Source organism: Podarcis liolepis, assembly GCF_965112155.1.
Source record: "Podarcis liolepis genome assembly, chromosome: 17".
Taxonomy (NCBI): domain Eukaryota; kingdom Metazoa; phylum Chordata; class Lepidosauria; order Squamata; family Lacertidae; genus Podarcis; species Podarcis liolepis.
In genome coordinates this window covers 31,915,515-31,937,304 of record NC_139571.1, presented here as the reverse complement: position 1 = coordinate 31,937,304, position 21,790 = coordinate 31,915,515, and the positions used below count along the sequence as shown (strand labels likewise).

At 45.3% G+C, this 21,790-nt stretch overlaps 2 protein-coding genes across 2 annotated transcripts in view; one reads left to right on the top strand and one right to left on the bottom strand.

Moving 5' to 3' along the window:
- Positions 1–21,790, top strand: part of LOC310696250 (uncharacterized protein) — a 960,839-nt gene that overhangs the window by 479,059 nt on the left and 459,990 nt on the right. The gene's annotated exons all lie outside the window — the stretch shown is intronic.
- The window catches only part of ABCA1 (ATP binding cassette subfamily A member 1), a 109,943-nt gene that overhangs the window by 26,184 nt on the left and 61,969 nt on the right, over positions 1–21,790 (bottom strand). The window contains exons 11-27 of the mRNA XM_083481354.1: positions 20,406–20,522; positions 16,951–17,139; positions 16,252–16,457; positions 15,980–16,156; positions 15,095–15,317; positions 13,807–14,028; positions 12,248–12,452; positions 10,744–10,854; positions 9,814–9,985; positions 9,590–9,721; positions 8,902–9,041; positions 7,498–7,635; positions 5,991–6,211; positions 4,859–4,931; positions 3,778–3,980; positions 2,617–2,665; positions 960–1,070 (exon numbers count right to left, since the gene is read on the bottom strand). Coding sequence (XP_083337480.1) covers positions 960–1,070; positions 2,617–2,665; positions 3,778–3,980; positions 4,859–4,931; positions 5,991–6,211; positions 7,498–7,635; positions 8,902–9,041; positions 9,590–9,721; positions 9,814–9,985; positions 10,744–10,854; positions 12,248–12,452; positions 13,807–14,028; positions 15,095–15,317; positions 15,980–16,156; positions 16,252–16,457; positions 16,951–17,139; positions 20,406–20,522 — 2,689 coding nt within the window. The remainder of the gene's footprint in view (positions 1–959; positions 1,071–2,616; positions 2,666–3,777; positions 3,981–4,858; positions 4,932–5,990; positions 6,212–7,497; positions 7,636–8,901; positions 9,042–9,589; positions 9,722–9,813; positions 9,986–10,743; positions 10,855–12,247; positions 12,453–13,806; positions 14,029–15,094; positions 15,318–15,979; positions 16,157–16,251; positions 16,458–16,950; positions 17,140–20,405; positions 20,523–21,790) is intronic.

The window sequence follows — 21,790 nt, the reverse complement described above, 5'->3', positions numbered from 1 at the left end:
TTTATGGGGTTCTGTTGGCTGGCTTGGGCTGTATTGGGACTAAGAGCCGGCTCACACATGCATGGAAAACACTTGACTACTCATCACTTGACGATTCAGTCTGATGGTCTGACATGGCCATTAGGTGATTAACATGTAGGGTGTACATCATGGGTAGGCAAACTAAGGCCCAGGGGCTGGATCCGGCCCAATCGCCTTCTAAATCCGGCCCGCAGACAGTCTGGAAATCAATGTGTTTTTACACGAGTAGAATGTGTCCTTTTATTCAAAATGCAACTCTGGGTTATTTGTGGGGCCTGCCTGGTGTTTTTACAAGGGTACAATGTGTGCTTTTATTAAAAATGCATCTCTGGGTTATTTGTGGGGCAAAGGAATTCGTCCCCCCCCCCCAAAAAAATATAGTCCACCCCCCCAAGGTCTGAGGGACAGTGGACCAGCCCTCTGCTGAAAAAGTTTGCTGACCCCTATATATCATGCCTTAGCCTATCAGCAATGGTGTTTCACCCTTTAAATGCAGTATAACATACAGTGGTACCTTTGTTTACAAACTTAATCCATTCCAGAAGTCCGTTCTTAAACCAAAGTGTTCTTAAACCAAGGCGTGCTTTCCCATAGCAGCGGGGGACTCAATTTACACTCAACAGGAAGCGGAACATGTTCTGCTTCCAAGGCAAAGTTCACAAACCAAAACACCTAGTTCCAGGTTTGCAGCGTTCTTAATCCAAGTTGTTCATAAACTAAGCTGTTCTTAAACCAAGGTACCACTGTATTATACTTCAGTAAAGGGAGACCAATTATGGGCTCTCCCTTCCTGGAGTTTTCAAGCAGAGGTTGGAGAGCCATCTGCTGTGGGGGGAGGGGTCCCTCTAGTTCTGGATTTCCTCCTACACGCTCTGGGTTGAAGTAGCCCCCATCCGCCTGGCTCCATGAAACACGCAGGGACCCTTTTCATCTTTTACCTGGGTCCACGTCGGAATCATTGGGGTCAAAAGCATCATCTTCTGTGAATGGACGGAGGCAGCTTTGCCTGTCTCCAAAGACGCGGTTTCTTCTGGCTGGTAACGTGCCATCTGAAAGGGAAAGCTCAAGAGTTAGCTTCCTGAGGTCCAGCTGGCTCCATCTTCTTCTAACGCTAACTAGAGAAGTGACACTGATGAACTGTTGCAGCAGGAAGTCTTCAGGTGGGCTTCCATTTTGTTTCATTTTCTCAGCAGTAAGAACCCTAGATGGAATGCAGCTTCAAGGAAATAGCATGTGCATTCTTCAAGTTGCAAGGGAAATGTAAAGTGTTATGAGATGAATGCAGGTTTGGTTCAAAACTGAGAGTTGAATAGAGGGAGAGAGACACACCTCTCTAGGCCAGGGGAACTTGTGCCTTCCCTCCCTCCTCAAAGGTTGATTCACTACAACTTCTATCATCCCTGGCCACTGACAATGTTGACTGGGGCTGGTGGCAGCTGGAGTTCAGCAACATCACACTCCAAACTCCAGCCCCTCGGGCTTGTCAAGGCTGGCCCAAGACATTTTGCTGCAAATGTCCCCCCCCCCCCCTTACAGGTTAAGGTGCACAGTCAAAGCAGGTCAACTCCTGAGGCAGAAAATCTCACAAGTGCCTTTCCCTCTCCTAGCAGTTCATACACAACAAAAATCAAGCAAACAAACAATAATTTGCTGCCTTCTCAAGACACTCAAAAGCAGCTGCCTGAGTTGACTGCCTCACTCTGCCTAACAGCAGGGCCGGCCCTGATGGGTTTCTGAATATTCTGTGCAGCCATGCTAAGGGTAAACTCAAATGGTATAGCCCCTTAACGAAAGCTACCCCAAAATGAAAACAGATTGCAAACAGATCTGAATCTGATATGTGTTGGAAATGCAGAGAAGCAGAAGGAACATGTTTTTCATACGTAGTCGACATGCAGAATAGTTAAGAAGTATTGGGAAATGATACATAATGAGATGCGGGAGAAAAAGTTTCAAAAAACATTCACCCCAACACCAGAGGCATTCTTTCTGGGAATGGTGATGAGGCAGAGGTGCCCAGGATCCAGAAAAACTTGTTTATGTATGCAACTACAGCAGCTCGGATTTTGTTAGCCCAAAAGTGGAAGGTGAGAGAGAGGCCTAACCAGCAGAATAAGAGAGCAAGAAGATCAAGTATATAAAGAGGAGTGGAATGTTTGTGTGGAATATTTGGAAAATAACGCTAGCAGGATTAAAGTAAATTCAACAGCATAACACAGTAGAGAGATATAACTGGGGGGTGGGACTAAATTAAATGGATTTTTTTTTTTTGTTCTTAGAATATGCAGAAATTATGGAAAAAAATTTAAAGAACCATGGAAGGGGAATGAGGGAAATTGATGAATGCATGACTACAATGGTGGATATTTAATGATGGAAATGCATATCTGAAAAATTTCCAATAAAAACCAATATTTTAAAAAAGGATTGCAAACAGGATGGACACAAATGAAGTGCTGCCATGCCGTATTTTTTGGGGGGGGCATGCCCCATACACAAATGAAGTGCTGCAATGCAGAAATATATTTTTTTGGGCAGGCCCAACATTGGGGACCATAATGTCTGTATAGTCAGATCCGCCAACATCATATTTACCTGAGGTCTCTGCGTCCACACCATGTTCTTCTGCCACTTTGAGAAATATCTGCAGGGGAGAAATGTTGAAATGACTGCACTCACCTTTGTTAGCCACACAATGGGACCTACTTTCCCCCAAAGATCTCTGCAATTCCCTCCCTCCCGCTTCAGAGCACGCTGCCAATAGAACGTGCAAGAGGTGAGCCATCTGAACCACAACAAACTGCTTCCAGTTTCCAGCAGGTTTATACAGCTGGGAGAATTGCATGGCAAAGTTTCTCCTGGATTAATAATTTCAGGCAGCAGGTGAGGGAATCAGACTTTTTGATGGGGTTTGCCTGAATATGAAGAAAGCACATGCCTCAATAGCTGCTTGGTGGAAATCTAAATTTACCCACACATTTTGGACAAAGGGTCTCCAATACCATTTCCAAAATTGTTAAAACAACCTCTCTTGCCAATTCCAGCTTTAGCCCTGCTCTCATTTAAACCTAGATTCTGATCTTACTATTCAACATAAAGATCTAACTTTTCCTTCTACTGACGGCTGCACGTTTGGCGATAGTGTGCTTTTGGAAATCCCAAGCTGAGCTTCCCCTTAACGCATGGTTCAACAATATCTGGGACGTGGCTATTTCAGTGTGAATAACTGGGCTTAGAAAGGTAGCAAAAGGTGTTATAAAGAGAGACACCATTGATGAAACCTGGTTCCCCTTCTTTTCATACCTGAAGGAGCATCTCCACCTCCATCGTTCTACCCGGACACTGAGGTCCAGTGCCGAGGGCCTTCTGGTGGTTCCCTCACTGCGAGAAGCCAGGTTACAGGGAACCAGGCAGAGGGCCTTCTCGGTAGTGGCGCCCTCCCTGTGGAACGCCCTCCCACCAGATGTCAAAGAGAACAACAACTACCAGGCTTTTAGAAGACATCTGAAGGCAGCCCTCTTTAGGAAAGCTTTTAATGTTTAACAGACTACTGTATTTTAATACTTTGTTGGAAGCCGCCCAAAGTGGCTGGGGAATAAATAAATTATTATTATTATTATTATTATTATTATTATTATTATTATTATTAGTAAGAGAACTAGATAGCAAATTGTTCCCCCACCACCACTAAAGAGAGAGAGAGGGCAAAAAGAAATTGCTGGTATTTCTTCACTAGGAAGCGCATGGCTCACATACCTCTTCCAGAGTCGTCTCAGAGATGCCATAGCTGGAAATGCCAAGGTCAGAGAGGCGGTCGTCAATCTCATGAAACAACTCCACAAAAGCTCCCTCTTTAGCGGCTTTGTAGGGCAGAACATAAGTTATCTCATGGCCAATGTCTTCCACCAGCCTGGCTTCAGGGACGTGCTTCATAATGAGATTAGAAATTGCAGAAACATCTGGAAGAACCAAGATATCATCAAATTCCTCCACTGCTGAGAGTTTGCTCTCCATCACACTAATCACAAACCAGATTTTTTTAATATTTGAGGATTTTTGATCCATTTCTCTGGTCAACATCCCTGCATGTAGGCTTACACGTATACACTCGTAAGGAACCCATCTTTTAGCACAGAAGAACTTACCCTCTGAAACTCCCTGCACATTGAAATTCGGCAGGCAACTTCACTGTACCATTTAAGGCATGTGCTAAAAACTTTGTTAAGTCAAGCCTGCCCGGATATGTAAAGTTGACATGCATTTAAAAAGGTGGTTTTATCTTTAAAATGTGTGTTTTTAAACTGCTCCTTTTCATTTTATATTTTTGTTAAGTTGGTTTTTAACTCTGACTTCTATTGATAATTTTAATGTATATTTTATGTAAGGCACTTGGAGGTTTTGTGATTAAGAGGTATATAAATGTCATTACGAAAATAAAGTAAAATAAATGATGGAAGATTTACGGTAAATGAAACAGAGAGGGGAGGAAGAGGAGGAGGAGAAAAGAGGAGGAGGAGAGGAGGAGGAAGAAGAAGAAGAAGAAGAAGAAGAAGAAGAAGAAGAAGAAGAAGAAGAAGAGAAGGAGGAGGAGGAGGAGGAGGAGGAAGAGGTATTGGGTCCAAGGCAAGAAATAAAAATTACTGGGGAAAGCAACAGAAAAGTGACAGGGTGAAAACTTTTTTAAAAACACAGAGGAAGCCAGGCAGATGAGATTATTGACTAATCTCAATAATAATTTTTAAGAATAACACCACCACCACTCTGGTGCCTTAAAATTATAAAAGACAGAGACACAAGAAACAACCTGAAGGTTTTGTTATCTTTTAAAATCCCTTACCTATTGTCAGGGTGTCACTTTCATGGTCACTGCCAAGTCCAGCATCTGAACTGCTCTGAGACACACTGTCATCCTAATGAGAAAAGAAAAGGCGATCCAATTATCTCTTATCTGAACAAAGTCAGGGTGTTTTTTTAAAGAGAGAGAGGAAATGTAATTCTCAGGAAACAAAAAGGACACTGATATTATGTCTCTAAGGAGCCCGTGTGGTGCAGTGGTTAGAGTCTAGGACCTGGGAGACCAGAGATGAAATCTCCACTTAGCCTTCAATAGAAAATGGGGTGTGGAGAACCATTTACGTACAATACACTGAGCTCCTTCTATGACTACACGCTATGATCAAACTGCATTATTGTACAGACTATAGGGACACGGGTGGCGCTGTGGTGTAACCCACTGAGCCTCTTGGGCTTGCCGATCGGATGGTTGGTGGTTCAAATCCCTGCGACGGGGTGAGCTCCCGTTTCTCGGTCCCAGTTCCTGCCAACCTAGCAGTTCGAAAGCACGCCAGTGCCAGTAGATAAATAGGTACCACTGTTGCGGGAAAGTAAACGGCATTTCCATGTGCTCTGGGTTCCGCCACGGTGTCCCGTTGCGCCAGAAGCGGTTTAGTCATGCTGGCCACATGACCTGGAAAGCTGTCTATGGACCAACGCCGGCTCCCTTGGCCTGGAAGCGAGATGAGTGCAACAACCACCTTTGACTGGACTTAACCGCCCAGGGGTCCTTTACCTTTTTACTTTTACCTTTTTAATTCGAGACATATAAAAAAACAAAAAAAAAATTGTCCAGTAGCACCTTAGAGACCAACTAAGTTTGTTCTTGGTATAAGCTTTCATGTGCATGCACACTTCGTCAGATACCTGCACACGAAAGCTTATACCAAGAACAAACTTAGTTGGTCTCTAAGGTGCTACTGGACAATTTTTTATATATTTCAACTGCGTCAGACCAACACGGCTAACTACCTGAATCTAGAACCTTTTTTATTGTACAGACTATTTCTGGTTGTGAGCTAAAGGAATAGGATATGTTACTTGAGGGGCCCTAAAATCTCCCCATTGTTTCTAGAAGAAATTAGCAAACTGCGCCCGTCCCCCTCTCCCCTTGACAGCACTTCTGAAAGCAGTACCTTTTTCAGGTAAGACACGGTGCTGCTACTGTTCCTGTAGGAGCTGAGTGAGGAATCCACGTCCTTCTTGACTAAGGTTAGATAATATCCAGTCCCCAACTGGTTCTTCAGGAACAGCGAAGAGCCAACGCAGCACAGTTTGCCGTGAGAAATGATAGCAATTCGGTCTCCGAGGATGTCCGCCTCGTCCATATGGTGCGTGGAGAGAATGATGGTGCGACCTGACAACCAGGAAGGGAAGAAGCCAAATATACCAGACTGGTTTAGTGACTGTGCACCCATATATTGTTCCTAACAAATGGCAGCGTAGAGAAAGCTGGTTTACGTTAAGGAAACAGCATAGCCCTACAGCATCATAGCCCCAATCCAACTGTGGGAGAGTGGAGGGGCTGAGGTTGCTTTTGGAGATGCAGTCATACCTCGGGTTGAAAACGCTTCGAGTTGAGTGCGTTCGAGTTGCGCTCCGCGGCAACCCGGAAGTAACGGAGCGCAATACTTCTGGGTTTCGCCACTTGCACATGCACAGACGCTCAAAATGACGTCACGCACATGCGCATAAGTGGCAAAAAGTGACATGCGTGTGCACAGACGTGCCATCACTAGTTATGTTTGCTTCTAGATGCGAACGGGGTTCCGGAACGGATCCAGTTTGTATCTAGAGGTACCACTGTACTTATAGAAATGAGGGATCTGGTTGCAGATCTCCACTAATTCGTCTAGTTTGACTCAAGTCTTTAAAAACAGCATGCCATGACTGAGCTCTCTGTTCATACTAACTTTAATTAATTAATTTTTAATTACTATACAATTTTGTAACATGCAGAGAATAGCCTTTATAGAGAAATCAGAGATTGGAACTGAGGGAAGTCAGGGGTGTGGAGGGTGTTTTTTATGGGAGTTAGGAGGGGGGGGGATTAAGGATGGTATGTTTTAAGATAATATGTTTTGTTTAAATTCCTAATAAAAATTTAATAAAAAAATAAATATATAAAGGTCTCATATACCATGAAGCTAACAGATGCACAAATTTCAGCCAAAGAAGTTCTACTGATATTTGCCAAAATTGATACAGGCTGATGCAACAGGAGTCTTATCAACATCACAATAAACTTTATTTTACTGAAGAAGAAAAAATAACAATTAATTTTTAATTAAATCTCATTTTTTTTAATTCTAAAAAAATGAGAAAAACACATCTAACCAGGATTTTTTTATAGGACAGGGGTCTTTTTAATACTGGTACACAAATAAAGAAAAGGACACAGTCCTCTCCAACCGTTTGCCAATCTTCCTTCTTCAGTTCCATTTGTGGATCCGTTTTCAAATTGCATGTTAACTTACTTATACAGGAGAAGCAGAAAGGTGGGGGTCTAAAATCTCTAAAGGCCAGCAATACCAGAAGGGAGTCAATCAAAGAGACATCAGGGAACATGGTTGCAATGCAGAACCACTACACCATACAGATGCAACTTTTCACTGGGTCGCGAGAGGAAAAGGCAAGTGGTACCTTGGCGATATTTCACAAGCAGCTCCCAGATCCCTCTGCGAGAATAAGGGTCAACTCCAGCTGTCGGCTCATCCAGAATGACAACCTTAGAGCCACCTACAAAGGCCAAAGCCACTGAAAGCTTTCTCTGCATACCACCTACGAAGCAAAAACAGACAAGATTCAGTCTAATTTAATCTAGGGTTCGATTCCGCTTTACCTGGGGTGGTCTGTGGAACTGCTGCTATGCACTTATGTGAATGCATGCATGGTAGAAGAGATTTAGGTCTAAGACAACATTTCCCAGCCTACTGCTCTCCAGGTATTTTAGACTCCCATCAGCTCCAGACAGAATAGTCAATGATCAGGGTGTATGGGCAATCTATCTGGAATATGTTTGTATTTCGAGGAGTTAAGTGATCTGACTCAATTGCCCTCTCCTGCTGCCTCTTCCTTCCCCCTCCCTATCTCTTGTTAAGCTCCTTGATGGTTGGAAGGAAGTGATAGTGCTGGGTACCTTCTTTGATGTTGGACATGGTTTGGACAAAGTGAGGCATTGGGTAAAAGGTAAAGGGACTCCTGACCATTAGGTCCAGTCGTGGGGTTGCGGCGTTCATCTCACTTTATTGGCCAAGGGAGCCGGCGTACAGCTTCTGGCGAACCACAGCAGCGCACGGAAACACCGTTTACCTTCCCGCCGGAGCGGTACCTATTTATCTACTTGCACTTTGACGTGCTTTCGAACTGCTAGGTTAGCAGGAGCAGGGACCAAGCAACGGGAGCTCACCCTGTCGTGGGGATTCGAACTGCCGACCTTCTGATCGGCAAGTCCTAGGCTCTGTGGTTTAACCCACAGCACCACCTGCGTCCCTCTCGAGACATTGGGAGAGAGTGGCTAATGAATAATCTGCATACAGCTAGTAATGTATGACTGCAAGTAGCCAGTCAGGCAAGCCACAAGGGCTAGCTATCTAGCTATCAATAAACAGGATGGTTTGGGGCAGGGATTTGGAGAAGCTCATGCATGGACTGATCGGCCGCAGGGGCCTTGCAACCTGAGGCTACTTGGGGGAGCCACTTGGCCACTTCTTGAGGCTTCCAAGTGGCAGGCTGAAGAGCATGCTTGGTACGCATATACTGCTTGCTGTTTAGAATAAAATCTTTAATCTTCTCACTCACTCATGTTTTGTATTGCTTCTGAATCTCATTTTAAAAGAACCACCTTGCATGTGGCAAGACACAGGGATGGTGGGAGTTACAGTCCCAAAACATCCACAGGCATTTGGCTACCAATTATTGGAAGCCAACAGACAGATTAGATGGGTCTCAGGCCTGATCCAGAAGATCTCTTGTTATGCTTTGCATGCAGGGGTATACAGGGCAAGGCAAACAATAGTTGCATTTGGCTGAATAAATGAAATTTACCAGAGAGTTTGCTTGTCTTTGATTTGAGTTTATGAGGCAAACCAACATCTATGGCCATCTGCTTCATCTCCTTTTTCACCAGCTTTTCCGACAGTCCCTTCAGGCGCGCATAAAACCAGATGTGTTCCTCCACTGTCAACCTAGGCGTGGGGGGAGAACGGCCACATTTTGGTAAGAAAAAACTCACATATTGTCTGTTCCTTGTCATCCAGTTTTAAAGTGCTAACATGATAATGAAAATACATACAATTGTACCTTGGATCCCGAATGTCTTGGTACTTGGGATGTTTTGGTTCCCAAACGCTGCAAACCTGGAAGTGAGTGTTCTGGTTTGCGAACATTCTTTGGAACCCAAACGCACGACAGGGCTTCTGCAGCTTCCAATTGGCTGCAAGAGCTTCCTTCAGCCAATCAGAAGTCGCACTTTGGTTTCTGAACGTTTTGGAAGTCGAACGGACTTCCAGAACAGATTCCATTCGACTTCTGAGGTACGATTGTATTCAGAGGCGGAATCCCAAATTAGGCATGATAGGAAACTGCCTTATACTAGGTTGGATAACTGATATTGTCTTTGCTGATTCTCTCTCTCTAAACAGCCCCCCCCCCCGCCATCACAATCGTGGGAATTTTGCTAGTTAAGAAACAAATGAAAAGGTGGAAGGGAATGGTGATTCATAGCGTGACTCACTCATCAAACAGGACATTGTGCTGGGGGCAGACACCCAGATTCTTCCGGATGGTGCTGAGCTCAGAACGGATGTCTTTGCCAAGGATGAAGGCTGTGCCTGAAGTTGGGGGGAATAACCCAGTCAGGATGGACCTAAATATAACAAAAGGGAAGTTGAGTGCAAACAAGCAAAGTGACATGACTTTGGAAGGTGTTTTTCCACCGTACCAATTTTGCCCTCTTACATTGTGGTGGTTTTCCCAGCTCCGTTGTGTCCCAGGAAGGAGGTAATCTGCCCTTCGTAGAAATTCAGAGTAAGGCCATCGACAGCCAGTTTCTTGCCATCACGGTAAACCTTCACCAGGCTTTGAATCGACACCCCAAGGTGAAGATGACTTGGCTCTTCTTCCATGCAGACTGTTGCAACAGGAAAGTAAATCTACTTAGTGAGGAACGGCATGTTTATAATACCTGCAAGCTACCGTATTTTTTGCTCCATAAGACGCACCTGACCATAAGACGCACTTATTTTTTAGAGGGGGAATGCAAGAAAAAAATATTCTTTAAAGGGAGCGCTGAGCAGAGCCTGTATGCATGCCAGGCTCTGCTCAGCGCTCCCTTTCATGAGCCGCATAGAGTGTGTGTGCAGCGCTTGCAGGCTTTTCCCCGAGGAGGGAGAAAGGCAGCCCGTCACTGATGGGCTGCCCTTCTCCCTCCTTGGGGGAAAGCCCCCAAGAGCCGCACACATACTCCACGTGGCTCTTGCGGGCTTTTCCGGGAGGTGGAGGAAGGGACAGAGGGGCTAAGCCAGAAGCTAGAACAGCAAGAGGGAGCACTGCTCAATGATCCCTCTCGCTGTTCTGGCTTCTGGGATAGCCGCGCAGCCTGCATTTGCTCCACAAGACGCACACACATTTCCCCTTACTTTTTAGGAGGGAAAAAGTGTGTCTAAATAGAGCGAAAAATGCGGTACTTCAGCACTGGGCTGGACAGCAAGGGGCAGAGAGAGAACTGGGGTGTGACAAAAAATAATAATGGGTTTCCCGAATCCAAGGGGCTGCAGGTCTTAAGAAATCAAACTGAGAACAGCAGGGAGCCTTATCCATTGGAAAGTATTCCACCAGAGAAGCCTGGTTTGCCACTGAATAAAATGTAGGAGAACACCAGTTGCTTACTTTCAGATGAATTTTTGTGAAGAGAAGGGGTCTGTTGCTCTCCAGATTGCTCACCACACCAGTAGGACTTCGTAAAGGGAAAGTACCAGGGTCTGGGGATGCCGTATTGACCTAAACAAAAAGGGACAAAATGACCTGGGTGAGACTTGGGGGGAAATCATTCAGATGTGCAGAAGATAAGATAATTCTCCAGGTACTGAATTTTGCAAAGATTGGAGCCCGATCTGTCCGTATTATCTAGTCACTTTACCAAACACCCTTCCCACACCTCGAGGTGGCTAAAGGTAGTTTGTATGGAGTAGCTTCAACCCGCCGGAAACAATCCAGCCAAGGGAGTGAATGTGCTTGGACTAACCACAGACCTGGGGAAAGGAAGGATTGCAAACGGCTGCAAGGAACACTCTGCCCTTGATCTTTGGAGGAAGCAGCCTCATAACAGTGATGTAAGAGCACCAAAGGCATTTCACTGCCTCAGGTGAAGGACAAGACAACACCACTGTCCTGTTTCATGCACAAAAGTGGGCTGGGTTAGCACCTGAAAGCTACTAAAATGCTGGCACCTGAACAGCATCCTCCATCGCAGGACAAGGATACAGGGCAAGCCACATGCAGCTCTGTCCTCTCCTCTTCCCTATAGCCTCTGCTGCCTTAGGCGACCAGCTCACTTTGCTCAACAGCAGAGTCAGCCCTGTCTAATGCATAACCTTTTTATTGCATTTTCAGATTTTACAAGTTCTTTTAAACAACAAATCTCTCATATCTGCTGACTTCCCATCCGCCCTTCCGCAGTGTTCTAAAGCTGCTATGTTACAGTGGCACCTCGGGTTACATATGCTTCAGGTTACACACTCCGCTAACCCAGAAATAGTGCTTCAGGCTAAGAACTTTGCTTCAGGATAAGTACAGAAATCGGGCTCCGGTGGCGCGGCAGTAGCAGGAGGCCCCATTAGCTAAAGTGGTGCTTCAGGTTAAGAACAGTTTCAGGTTAAGAACGGACCACTGGAATGAATTAAGTACTTAACCTGAGGTACCACTGTACTTACATTTTACCCATTACGTTTTAACATAACCATGGTATTTTTTCTTCCAAACATTCCACAGATTATTTCCATTCTTCAAAAAAAATTCCCTCCTTTAATTCTAACAGTTGGTCTAGCCATCTCAGCATATTCCACCATCTTCATAAGCCATTCTTCTTTCAGTGGGACTTCTTTCAATTTTTTGCACGAAGATTATTCTTGCCACCGTTGTAACATGCATAAACAAATCAAACAATTCCTTCAGAGCACAGTCAGCCTCGTCAAGGCTCTTGCACCTGCTATCTTTGGTGGATCTACAACAATCTGTCACCGCTCCTCCTCCTGTGAGACTGCTGTTTCTGGGATCTCCCATGGCTGGATAATAATATGGAAACAGCAGCATCCCTGACTTCCAAAGGGAGGGAAGTGGGGTAATGGGAAGTAATGGGCTAAGACAGAGAGAGATTTGATGTGCTACTGCTCACCTGGAAAGACAGCCTCGATGTACCAAGTCAGAACCCCATACAGCAGACTATCGAACAGCATCATACACACAGAAGTTGTCAGGTTGTAGCTGTCTCCTTCCAAAGGGCTCATGAAGACATTGTCCCATTGCAACCCAACACCCTGCTCTTCAAACAGGGAAAGGTACTCACTGCCAAACCCAAAGGCGACCGGAGAAAGCAAGCTCTGCAGAGGAAAAACACCAGTTAACATCCTGGGTGCATTCACTCACTCACTCATGTTTTCAGTGCAAGGAAAGATTAACCCTGCCATAATGGCAACAAGGAACAAAAGCAAAAGCTGATTCAGCTGTGACCAAATGGGTACCTGAGCTAGTTCGACATGGGTGGGACAAAGGATACAGTTCCTTACCATCTGGTTATCATCTGTTTAGTATGGAGGCTGGCTATCAGGTGGTGAGGAACTATACCATTGGCCCTGCTCATGTAATCTCGAAACCAAATATTCCTGGAGCAGATTTGGAATAAGTTGGGGGGAAGAGTTTCCAGTACCACTATGAGAAACATACACACACATCCCACGAGAATTCCTGAGAAGGACAGTGTTTGTGGTTGCAACTCTGTGTCAACAGAAGATACAACTCATGCGCTCCTTGAATGCGCTTTTTATAATGATCTTAGAAACAACCACATTTACCCATTGTTAAGATCACAGAAGGGAAGCTCACCCCTAGCAAAGACTTGTTTTTTGCTGTCCTATGTAGAGACGTATACAGTCATACCTCATGTTACATTTGCTTCAGGTTACACATTTTCAGGTTGCATCCCATAGCGACCCGGAAGTAACAGAACGGGTTACTTCTGGGTTTCACTGCTTGCGCATGCGCGGCGAATTGCAACCCGTGCACGCACAGACGTGGGTTGCGTTCTGTTCAGGTTGTGAATGGGCCTCTGGAACAGGTCCCGTTTGCAACCAGAGGTACCACTGTATATACTTCAGAATATCTAAATTTCTTGCTAAGGCTCTACAAATCTGTGCTATTAAACTTAAAGGGGGTATGGGAAATGAATTATCCTTTAAAGGTTAAGGAGCAGAAAGGTAAATCTCTATTATTATTATTATTAGTATTACTATTATTATTATAGTTATCATTTGTATAATGGCTGCCTGCTAAAACACAATGAACTGACTTGATCCCAACTTTCCCTCAAAGTGCTAAAGGGTGTAGGTAATATACATATTATTTTCGTAATAACCCTGGGAGGTAGATTAGGCTGAGAGTTGGTAACTGGCTCAACACTGCCCAGTGAGTTTTGTGGCCATGTGGTCATTTGAACTCTGATTTCCCAGGTCCTAATTCAATACTCTAACAACCACACTGGTGTAGTGAAACCAATTAAAGTTTGATTAAAAGTTGAAAGAATTAGGGAATGGGGGAAGGGGATGTGCAGGTCTAACCCCCCCCCCCCAAAAAAAAAATAGTCCAAGAAGGTCTGCCCAGACCAGATTAAAAAAAGATCTCTCCTTGCTGGCGGTGCTACCCTCCCCTCGCCACCCCGTCCCCCTTGCACTGACTCACCGCAAACGTTTTGAGAGAGAAGGTCATGTAATCATGCCAGGCAAAATTCAATGTGCAAGGCAAGTAGAGAGTAAAGTAGATGATCCCTGCACAAGCTGCGGCCAAGTTGGCCCTTGAGAAAAAGGTGCTGATGAGGAAGCACTGTGTTATGGTCACTATGCCAAAGATAGACAGGAAGACAAACACCACGCTGGGGTCACTGTAGGGCAGCAGGTTTCCTTTCTGGAGAAAGAGAGGACCAATTGTACAGCCATGAAACATTTGACAATTCACATTTCATCATTGCTTTATTATTATTATTACAACTTATTACCATTACTAGCATTACTGTTATTACTTGTACACACCTGCGGTGGTTTACATTAACAAGTGGGGGCAAACATGTGTTTGCAGTAAGCAAGCTGATGTGTCAGACATACAGAGACAGTCCTATGGGGCCTGGCAGGGTAGGATATAGATCCTTGGCCAATGGGTTTAGCTATCAAACCCACATTTGCTACTGTGGAATATGTGAAAAGGCGCTTAGCCATCCTATCTTACAAAAAAAAGAATGGTCACCTCTGAGCTCATGTGTTCTTTCTGAAGACAATATTATTATTATTATTATTATTATTATTATTATTATTATTATTAGCCACTCTGGGCAGCTTCCAACATATACAAAAACTTCCTGATACAGGGCTGCCTTCAGATGTCTTCTAAAGACAGATGTGTTGTATAGTTACTTATCTCCTTGACATTTGATGGGAGGGCATTCCACAGGGTGGGCTCCACTGCTGAGAAGGCCCCCGTCACCTCACTTCTCTCAATGAGGGAATCACCAGAAGGCCCTCGGAGTTGGACCTCAGTGTCTGGCTGAACGATGGGTGTGTGTGTTTGTGTGTTTGTGTGTGGAGATGCTCTTTCAGGTATACAAGGCTGAGGCCGTTTAGGGCTTTAAAGATCAGCACCAACATTGTGCTTGGAAATGTATTGGAAGCCAATGTTTCAGAACCAGTATTCATTGACTACTATGCTCTGCTATTATTTTTACGTTCTTGTTCATCCTTAAGGGAGCGCAGGCAAGCAATTTATACCACAGGATGCATTCTTCTATCCCCTTACCTGGGAGTAAGTCCCATGGAACCCAGTGGGACTTACTCAAGAACATAAGAAGAGATCCGTAGCTAAGGTAAGAATTGAACAGTGGGGGATCCTAATATTGCATGGTAAGCCAGTATAGTAAATCAACAGTTGTGGATTAAACATCCTATTAACCAAAGGAGTGAGAACATGGAGCCAGGCTAACCTTGAGGATGAGCGTCAGGAGCCCAGCGCTCATGAGAAGGGGGATGAGGCTGCTAATGAACCAGCTGAGCCAAAGGGTGCCGTTGTTTAGGCCCATAATCCTCATGGTCTCTTTCAGGCGGGCCTCCTTTTCATACACAATGCCCTTGACGATCACGGCCACAGAGTAGATCCAAGCCAGAGTCATGAAGAGGGGCATGGAGCCGCTCATGACACGCAAGAATCTGCAGAGGGGAAACCAGAGGAAGGCCAAGACTTGGGGCTTATCGTTTATTGGTAACAAGTTTAAGGCAGACCAAAAGAAATACTTCGTCATGCAGTGTGTAATTCACCTTTCAAGATTCGATGGCGGCTGCCTGCCTGCCTGCCTGCCTGCCTGCTTACAAAGCTTTTCTAAAGAATGAGAATTTGTCTATGAGTGGCGGCTACCATAATAGCTAAACAGAAAGTCGATGTTCTGAATGCTGGGGAAAACAAGGGGGAGACCATTTCTGCTTGGTTTCAGAGCCATCTGTTCAGCCACTGCTGGAAACAGAATCTAGATTGTCCTCTCCTCCCCCTCCAGCGCTATCTTGGACCCAAGAAGTATGAGCTGCTCTAGGAGGATAACCTGCCACCATCTTGAAAGCTTTCTCAAAGATGACCCATGGAGGCTTTATAGAGAAGCTTGCCCTCCCCTAGGAAGTGGCATTTTTGATAAAATGTCACCCCTTGAAGAAGACTCCCAAACCCCATCATGGAGGTTCTTTCCTGTCACTGCCTCTGCAGTTGGGTGAAGAACCAGCTCACGTTTCTCCAAAATCTGCCACCCTAAAACTCAGGTCCACTCTGACTTAAGCAGAGTCAGCCACGCCAGGGGACCACTCACTCAGAGACTGTCACTTACACATCATCCACATAACAGGGGTAGGGCATCTGCTGAACGTAGACTCCCGTTTTCTTCTCGGAGCCGGTCACAGTACGGATGATCGCCTGCTCTATCACATCCTGCAAGTAAGCAAAGCCTCCCCAGACGTAGCGCATGTCCTCAAAAGGATCAGCCCGAGGACCTGGATCCCAGTACCTATAGCACCAAAGCAAAACAATAGTTGGGTCAGAATTCTCACGCCCATTCCTGTTAATCGCGAACCTACCAAGGCCTCTTTGAGGACTGCTCACCCGTCCTTAATTTTGTTTGTTCTCTCCACGCTATCGATGTCCATCCTTATCTTGTACTTGACATGTTGTGGCAACTTCACGCTGCTAGGGGTGATTTCGGGGAAAACGATGCCTGCCCAAAACCTCCTCTGATCCAGCAGCTCCAGGGACTTGTCGATAAGCCGCACTTCACTAGGCATGGCTTCCAGTTTGTCCAGATTGACACACTGCAACCATGACGGACAAAATGAATCAGAACCTGGGCTGAAGTTTCTTTGAGAAGCAAATATTTGCGCAAACACTGAAATAAGAAGCATGCCCCATTTCTGTCCGATTAAATGCTACAGGGCCAGTGTGGTGTAGCGATCATAGTGTCAAGACTAAGATCAAGAATGGTGGAGTTGACTTTGACTTACATCATCAAGTCGAAATGTAGCTTTCCCCCCAAAAGATGTGGGCTCAGCGGACTGGGTACTCTTAGGGACACCTAAGCTCTAGTCCATTTGGCCAGCTAAGGAGGCCCACTGATGACATCTTTTCTGAGAGTGCTCTTCCCCCACCGCCCAAATCCTGAAAAATGGCCTTGTGCATCTCTTAGGACCAGTTTCTGTTCTGCAGTCCATTGCAGAAATTATTCTTTCTGAATCGACTTGGGGAGAGAAAAGGAATAGCCCCAATAATAATGAACAAGATCAAAACACTAGTAAATATGAGACTCACTTCCATGAAGCGGGAAATAGTCAGAACAGCATGGTCAGTTTCATTGAAAGCTTCCCTCCAGGTGCGGGTTGAGCCATTCACCGGATGAACATCCTCCAGGTTCTTTGCCAAGAACAGGGATAGATCTTCTACGGTCCAGCTTGAACCCATTAAGTGGTGTTTCCAAAGGAACTTGTTCTTCAGTAACGTCTGGTGTTAGCAACATAGCAAAGAAACTTAGTGAAATTCACCATGAAGTAAGAGCAAAGAGCATAAATAGCATTTCACAGATCTATTGCCTGTGTTTGCACAGAACAGCAGGATGAACAAACCAAGAAGCTTTGGCTTCCCATTACACCCAACCCATGGATGGTGGCCTCTTGTTCCCTAACAAACCATGATCAATGGCCAGCCTGAAGCCATTAGTTTGGGGCTAACTTACTAAGGAAGCCACACACCATAGTCCTGGGTTTAGATGGAATGGGAAGCCAAAACTACTTGATTTGTTTGTCACACTTGTACCAGGGGAGGAGTAAGTGATCAGGCAACCAACTAAAGCGTGCTGCTCATCCAAAGTAAACCATGACAAGCCAAGATGTCTGGATTGTCATTGTGAGAGAACACAGTCACTGTCAGTCTTCCCACTTGCAGCTCAATCTCAGGCTTACTGCTACTGGACAAAACCTCTTTCCTACACCTACACTAGAATTCAGATTAGGTGGGAAAGGCTGCCCATTATTTAATGGTGTATTCCATTATTCTGGGCATGCCCAAACTGCTTGTCGCCTAACTTTCAGTTGCCTGGTTATGAGCAATTGGGTGGAATATTGCCTGCGTAAATTTGCAGGCAGTATTTTTGTCCAGTTGCTCACTATGATCACTGAAGGAGGGGCCTGGAAGACCCCTGAGAGGCCAGGCTCCCTCAGGCTTCCTTGTGACAGTGGTCCTGACTAGGACTCTAGTGACACTACTGCTACACAGGGCATAAACTGAACTGGGTAAGCTGAACATTCACATGATAGCTCAGCTGCATATTCCTGTATTGCAAGGGGATGAACTAGATGATTCTTAGGGTCTCTTCCTACTCTACAATTCTAAGATTCTATGCTGGTCTTGTTCTGCTCATTGTCAGATCTGAGCCTTCCCTTTCCACAATTTCTATTTTTGGCTCACTAGGCGGCAGCCTTGTACAACATCTCAGCAGGGAAGCGACAGCCGTTGCTGAAAGCAAACAAACAAGGCCCTGTTGAAAACTGGAGAGGGGCAAGGGAAGAAATTTGTTTCAGCTGCTTGGCGATTGTTAAAAGCACTGCCAGCACTGTCTAGAGAGCACAGGCAAAGAGGCAACGAAGCATAAATGGAATATTAACGTCATAACACAGGGTTCCTCCAATGCCATGAAGCCAGAGGGAGCCTTTCTCGCACAGCGAGCTACAGGGCTCTTCAAACGAGTTAGGAACAAATCAGAAACTGGGCATATCAGATTCCCCCCTCCCCTTTTTAAATGCATGTTCCGTATTTATACTGTGTCAAAGAGTTCAGTTAACAAGTTGAGGTGCCATGGTAACCAGGCCAGCCATTATGCAGTGGGAGGTGCCCCCGTTGGCCAATTTGGGAAGGTATCATCATAAATCAGCAACATGTCTATTTCCCAGCTTATGCTTAGCTCTATGAAGGACAGCCATGGGAGTGGCACCAAAATTTGGGTTCGTATATGTCATATTAGTATGTTTATAGTTTGACCATAGAGAAGAACTTAATGAGGATGGTTTTGTCTCTGTGTTACACATTATGCTTCCCTCTTAAGAGCGAAGGGGGAAGACCCGTTCCAAACAGCAGGCCAGGACAACGGGACACACACAAGGAGAGGGAATTTCTGAAAATGTGGGTGAAATGGAAGGTATGCAGAAAAAATATTTGAAATTTGCAAATGGAAAGTGAGTAAAACATAGCAAAATCAACAACTGCACATGAACACTGTCCTAACGCTTCCATAGAACTCTGGCAGGATTAGGGTTGCCATCTTTCAGAAAGTGAAAATCCAGACAAGAAAGTTGTTTTGAGCACTCCCCTGCTGTACAGCACCGAAGATTTTGGTCCCTAACACTCTGATACAGTCCACAGGCACACGCCCTGTTGAAACATCGAAACAAGTCACAACATCATGTTGCAACACCCACTTGTTTTCCTTCTGATTAATCTGTGCAGAAATGGGAAAGGGAGGGAGCCATAAAAAAAAAAAAGACCACCATCCGGCTGGGCGGAAAGGTCATCCGCCAGAGGACCTGGCTTGCATCCTCTCCGGGACATCACAGAGCACACTTTGTGCTCTTGTGAACTCTAAACAAAAAGTCTGTCTTTAGAGAATACTACCACCTGAACATCTCTCCCACTGTCACAACTGACCATATGTGCTGCTGCAAAATGTATCTGCTGAGGGAGCTGGCCAGACACTTCTTGTTTTCTGGCAGCAGGTACACAGGCAGCAATGAGGTGTTCTACTCACACGTGACAATCCCTACAGTTTCTCTGTTTTCTCACAGAAGTTGTGGGTGAGTCAGGCTCCATAAGAAAGCAGTGGATTTAACAAAAGAGTTATGTGGTCGATCTGGATCTGAACAGGTTATTAGGCTTCCAGGGTGAGTATCTTTGATTAATGGGACATCCTGAGCTTTAGGTCACTGGTAGGACAATTTTCTTCTCTCTCTTCCTAGTAAGCTTCATGGCTTGAGAAGGAATTTCAACCCCCCAGCAATGCAAACTACATCACACTGGCTCTCCAATAGCAAATAGCACACTGACCTTGTATTGGAATTTTTTAAAGGCAATATTACAATACAAGAAAGGTTGAAATGAATTATTGTTGCCATTCCAAATAGTTATTTAAATGCAATGCTTGTTTTTCACACATCTGGATAGAGCCAGTATGACCTGCATCTGTTCCCTCTGTTAAAACGGGTGAGGTAATATTTAATCACATTCGTCTCTAGTTCAGCGCCCCATGTAATGTGATTATGGCAGAACTCAACATAACAGTGTGTGAAGCCTGCCTGTACTTGAATAGCCCCTCGTTTCACATTCATTATGGGCCATGTCCTTGGCAGGTGAACACATACAGCAGCACAGGAAGGGAGGATGCAGGCCTGATTTATATGCTGGCCAGAATCTGCCTGAGTTGTGCACAACAAATCAGCCAACCTGGCACTTGGGGAAATCACAGAGGGGAGAGCTATTGTCTAGAAGGAATCACCTTCCTGCCGAATCTCAGGTTAGAGTCACATTGCACAGACAAGGAGGCCCTGCCCAAGCAAGCTTGTCAGAAGAAATGAGGTACTACATAGACATGCACACACTCGCTCGAGGCCAAAGCGCCAATCATGATACCAAAGTAAACAGATTAAAATCACTTCTTGTAAACTGGTCTCCCAAGAAATATCCAATGTTATCTGAGGAGCGAGAAGTTATGGCATACTGACCCGAACTAGATCCATTTCCTGGCTTTCCTCCATGAACACTTTTATCTTTGGTTTTATCTCCTCCCACATCCCTCCGAGATCACGGAAGACACTCAGCTCCTGGAACGTCTTGTTTACCTGCCAGGATAGTGAAAGGGTCAAAGGTGACATCGAAAAGGTGACAACCAGGGACAGAAATCCGTGTGTCCCCCCCCCCAGATGATTAAGTTGTTTATGTATGCAACAACAGCGGCTAGGGTTCTCTATGCACAAAAATGGAAAAAGTAATTCCCACCAAAGAAGAATGGATAAGTAAGGTGAGGAACTATGCTGAACTGGCAAAGTTAACAGCCAAAATAAGAGAACCTAACAATGTTTGCTTTGTGGAAGAATAATATTGGTGTTATGGTATAAGAGTTTGAAGGAAGCGTGTAGCAGAGGGGGAGAAATAAAAACACCATGGAAAATGGGGTGGAAAGTCGGAAAAAATATAAATTTATTATTTATGTTAAATTTTCGAAAATTTATTTTAAAAAACCAAAAAGGTGACAACCTGCAGAACAGGCTAAAAAGAGTGGCTCTCCTTGACTTCTGCCCTAAAAAGAAGCAGTGTTGGCTTTATCGTTCAGTATCAATGGCCCTTGATTCAATTCCGGACATTAGAACCCAGTTGCAACATCTCCCCCACCCCACCCCCATCAGTCAAGCAGTTTATTACGGCTTCCTCCCCTCTTCTGCCCCTTCAGCTTTGCAACATCAAAGCATCAAGCACTGCAGTGCTTGAACATAAAACCTAGCTGTTCTTGAGCATCTGCCTGGGTCAGCAAATGTAGCATGTGAGCGAGGACCTTACGAATGTTAAAGCAGAATTGCATAAATGAGCAGAACGTTCCAGTACAGCATATCAGCACAGAATCTGCCAGAGTTACAATGGCACAGGATTCGGCAATGTCTTCTTATGGACAAGAAGTGCTGTGCAAACCACGTTTCCCGAAAAGGGAGAAAAAATGCCCAAGAATATAATGTACAGTGGTACCCCGCAAGACGAATGCCTCGCAAGACGGAAAACCCGCAAGACGAAAGGGTTTTCTGCTTTGGAGGCGCTTCGCAAGACGAATTTCCCTATGGGCTTGCCTCGCAAGACGAAAGCCCATAGGGAAATCTCCGGGGACCTCTTTTAAAATGCTGGCGGTCGGGAGCAAAGACCTTCGCCCACAGCCGGCCCCCAGAAGAGGTCCTGGACCTCTCCTGAAGGCCGGCGGGGGGCAAAGGTCCCTGCTCCCCCCCGCCTGCCTTCCCGGGACAGCGGAGACTTCTCCGCTGCCCCAGGCGATCCCAAAATGCTGGCGGGCGGGAGCGAACGCTTCGCTCCCGACCCCCAGCATTTTAAAATCTTTGGGCGAGTG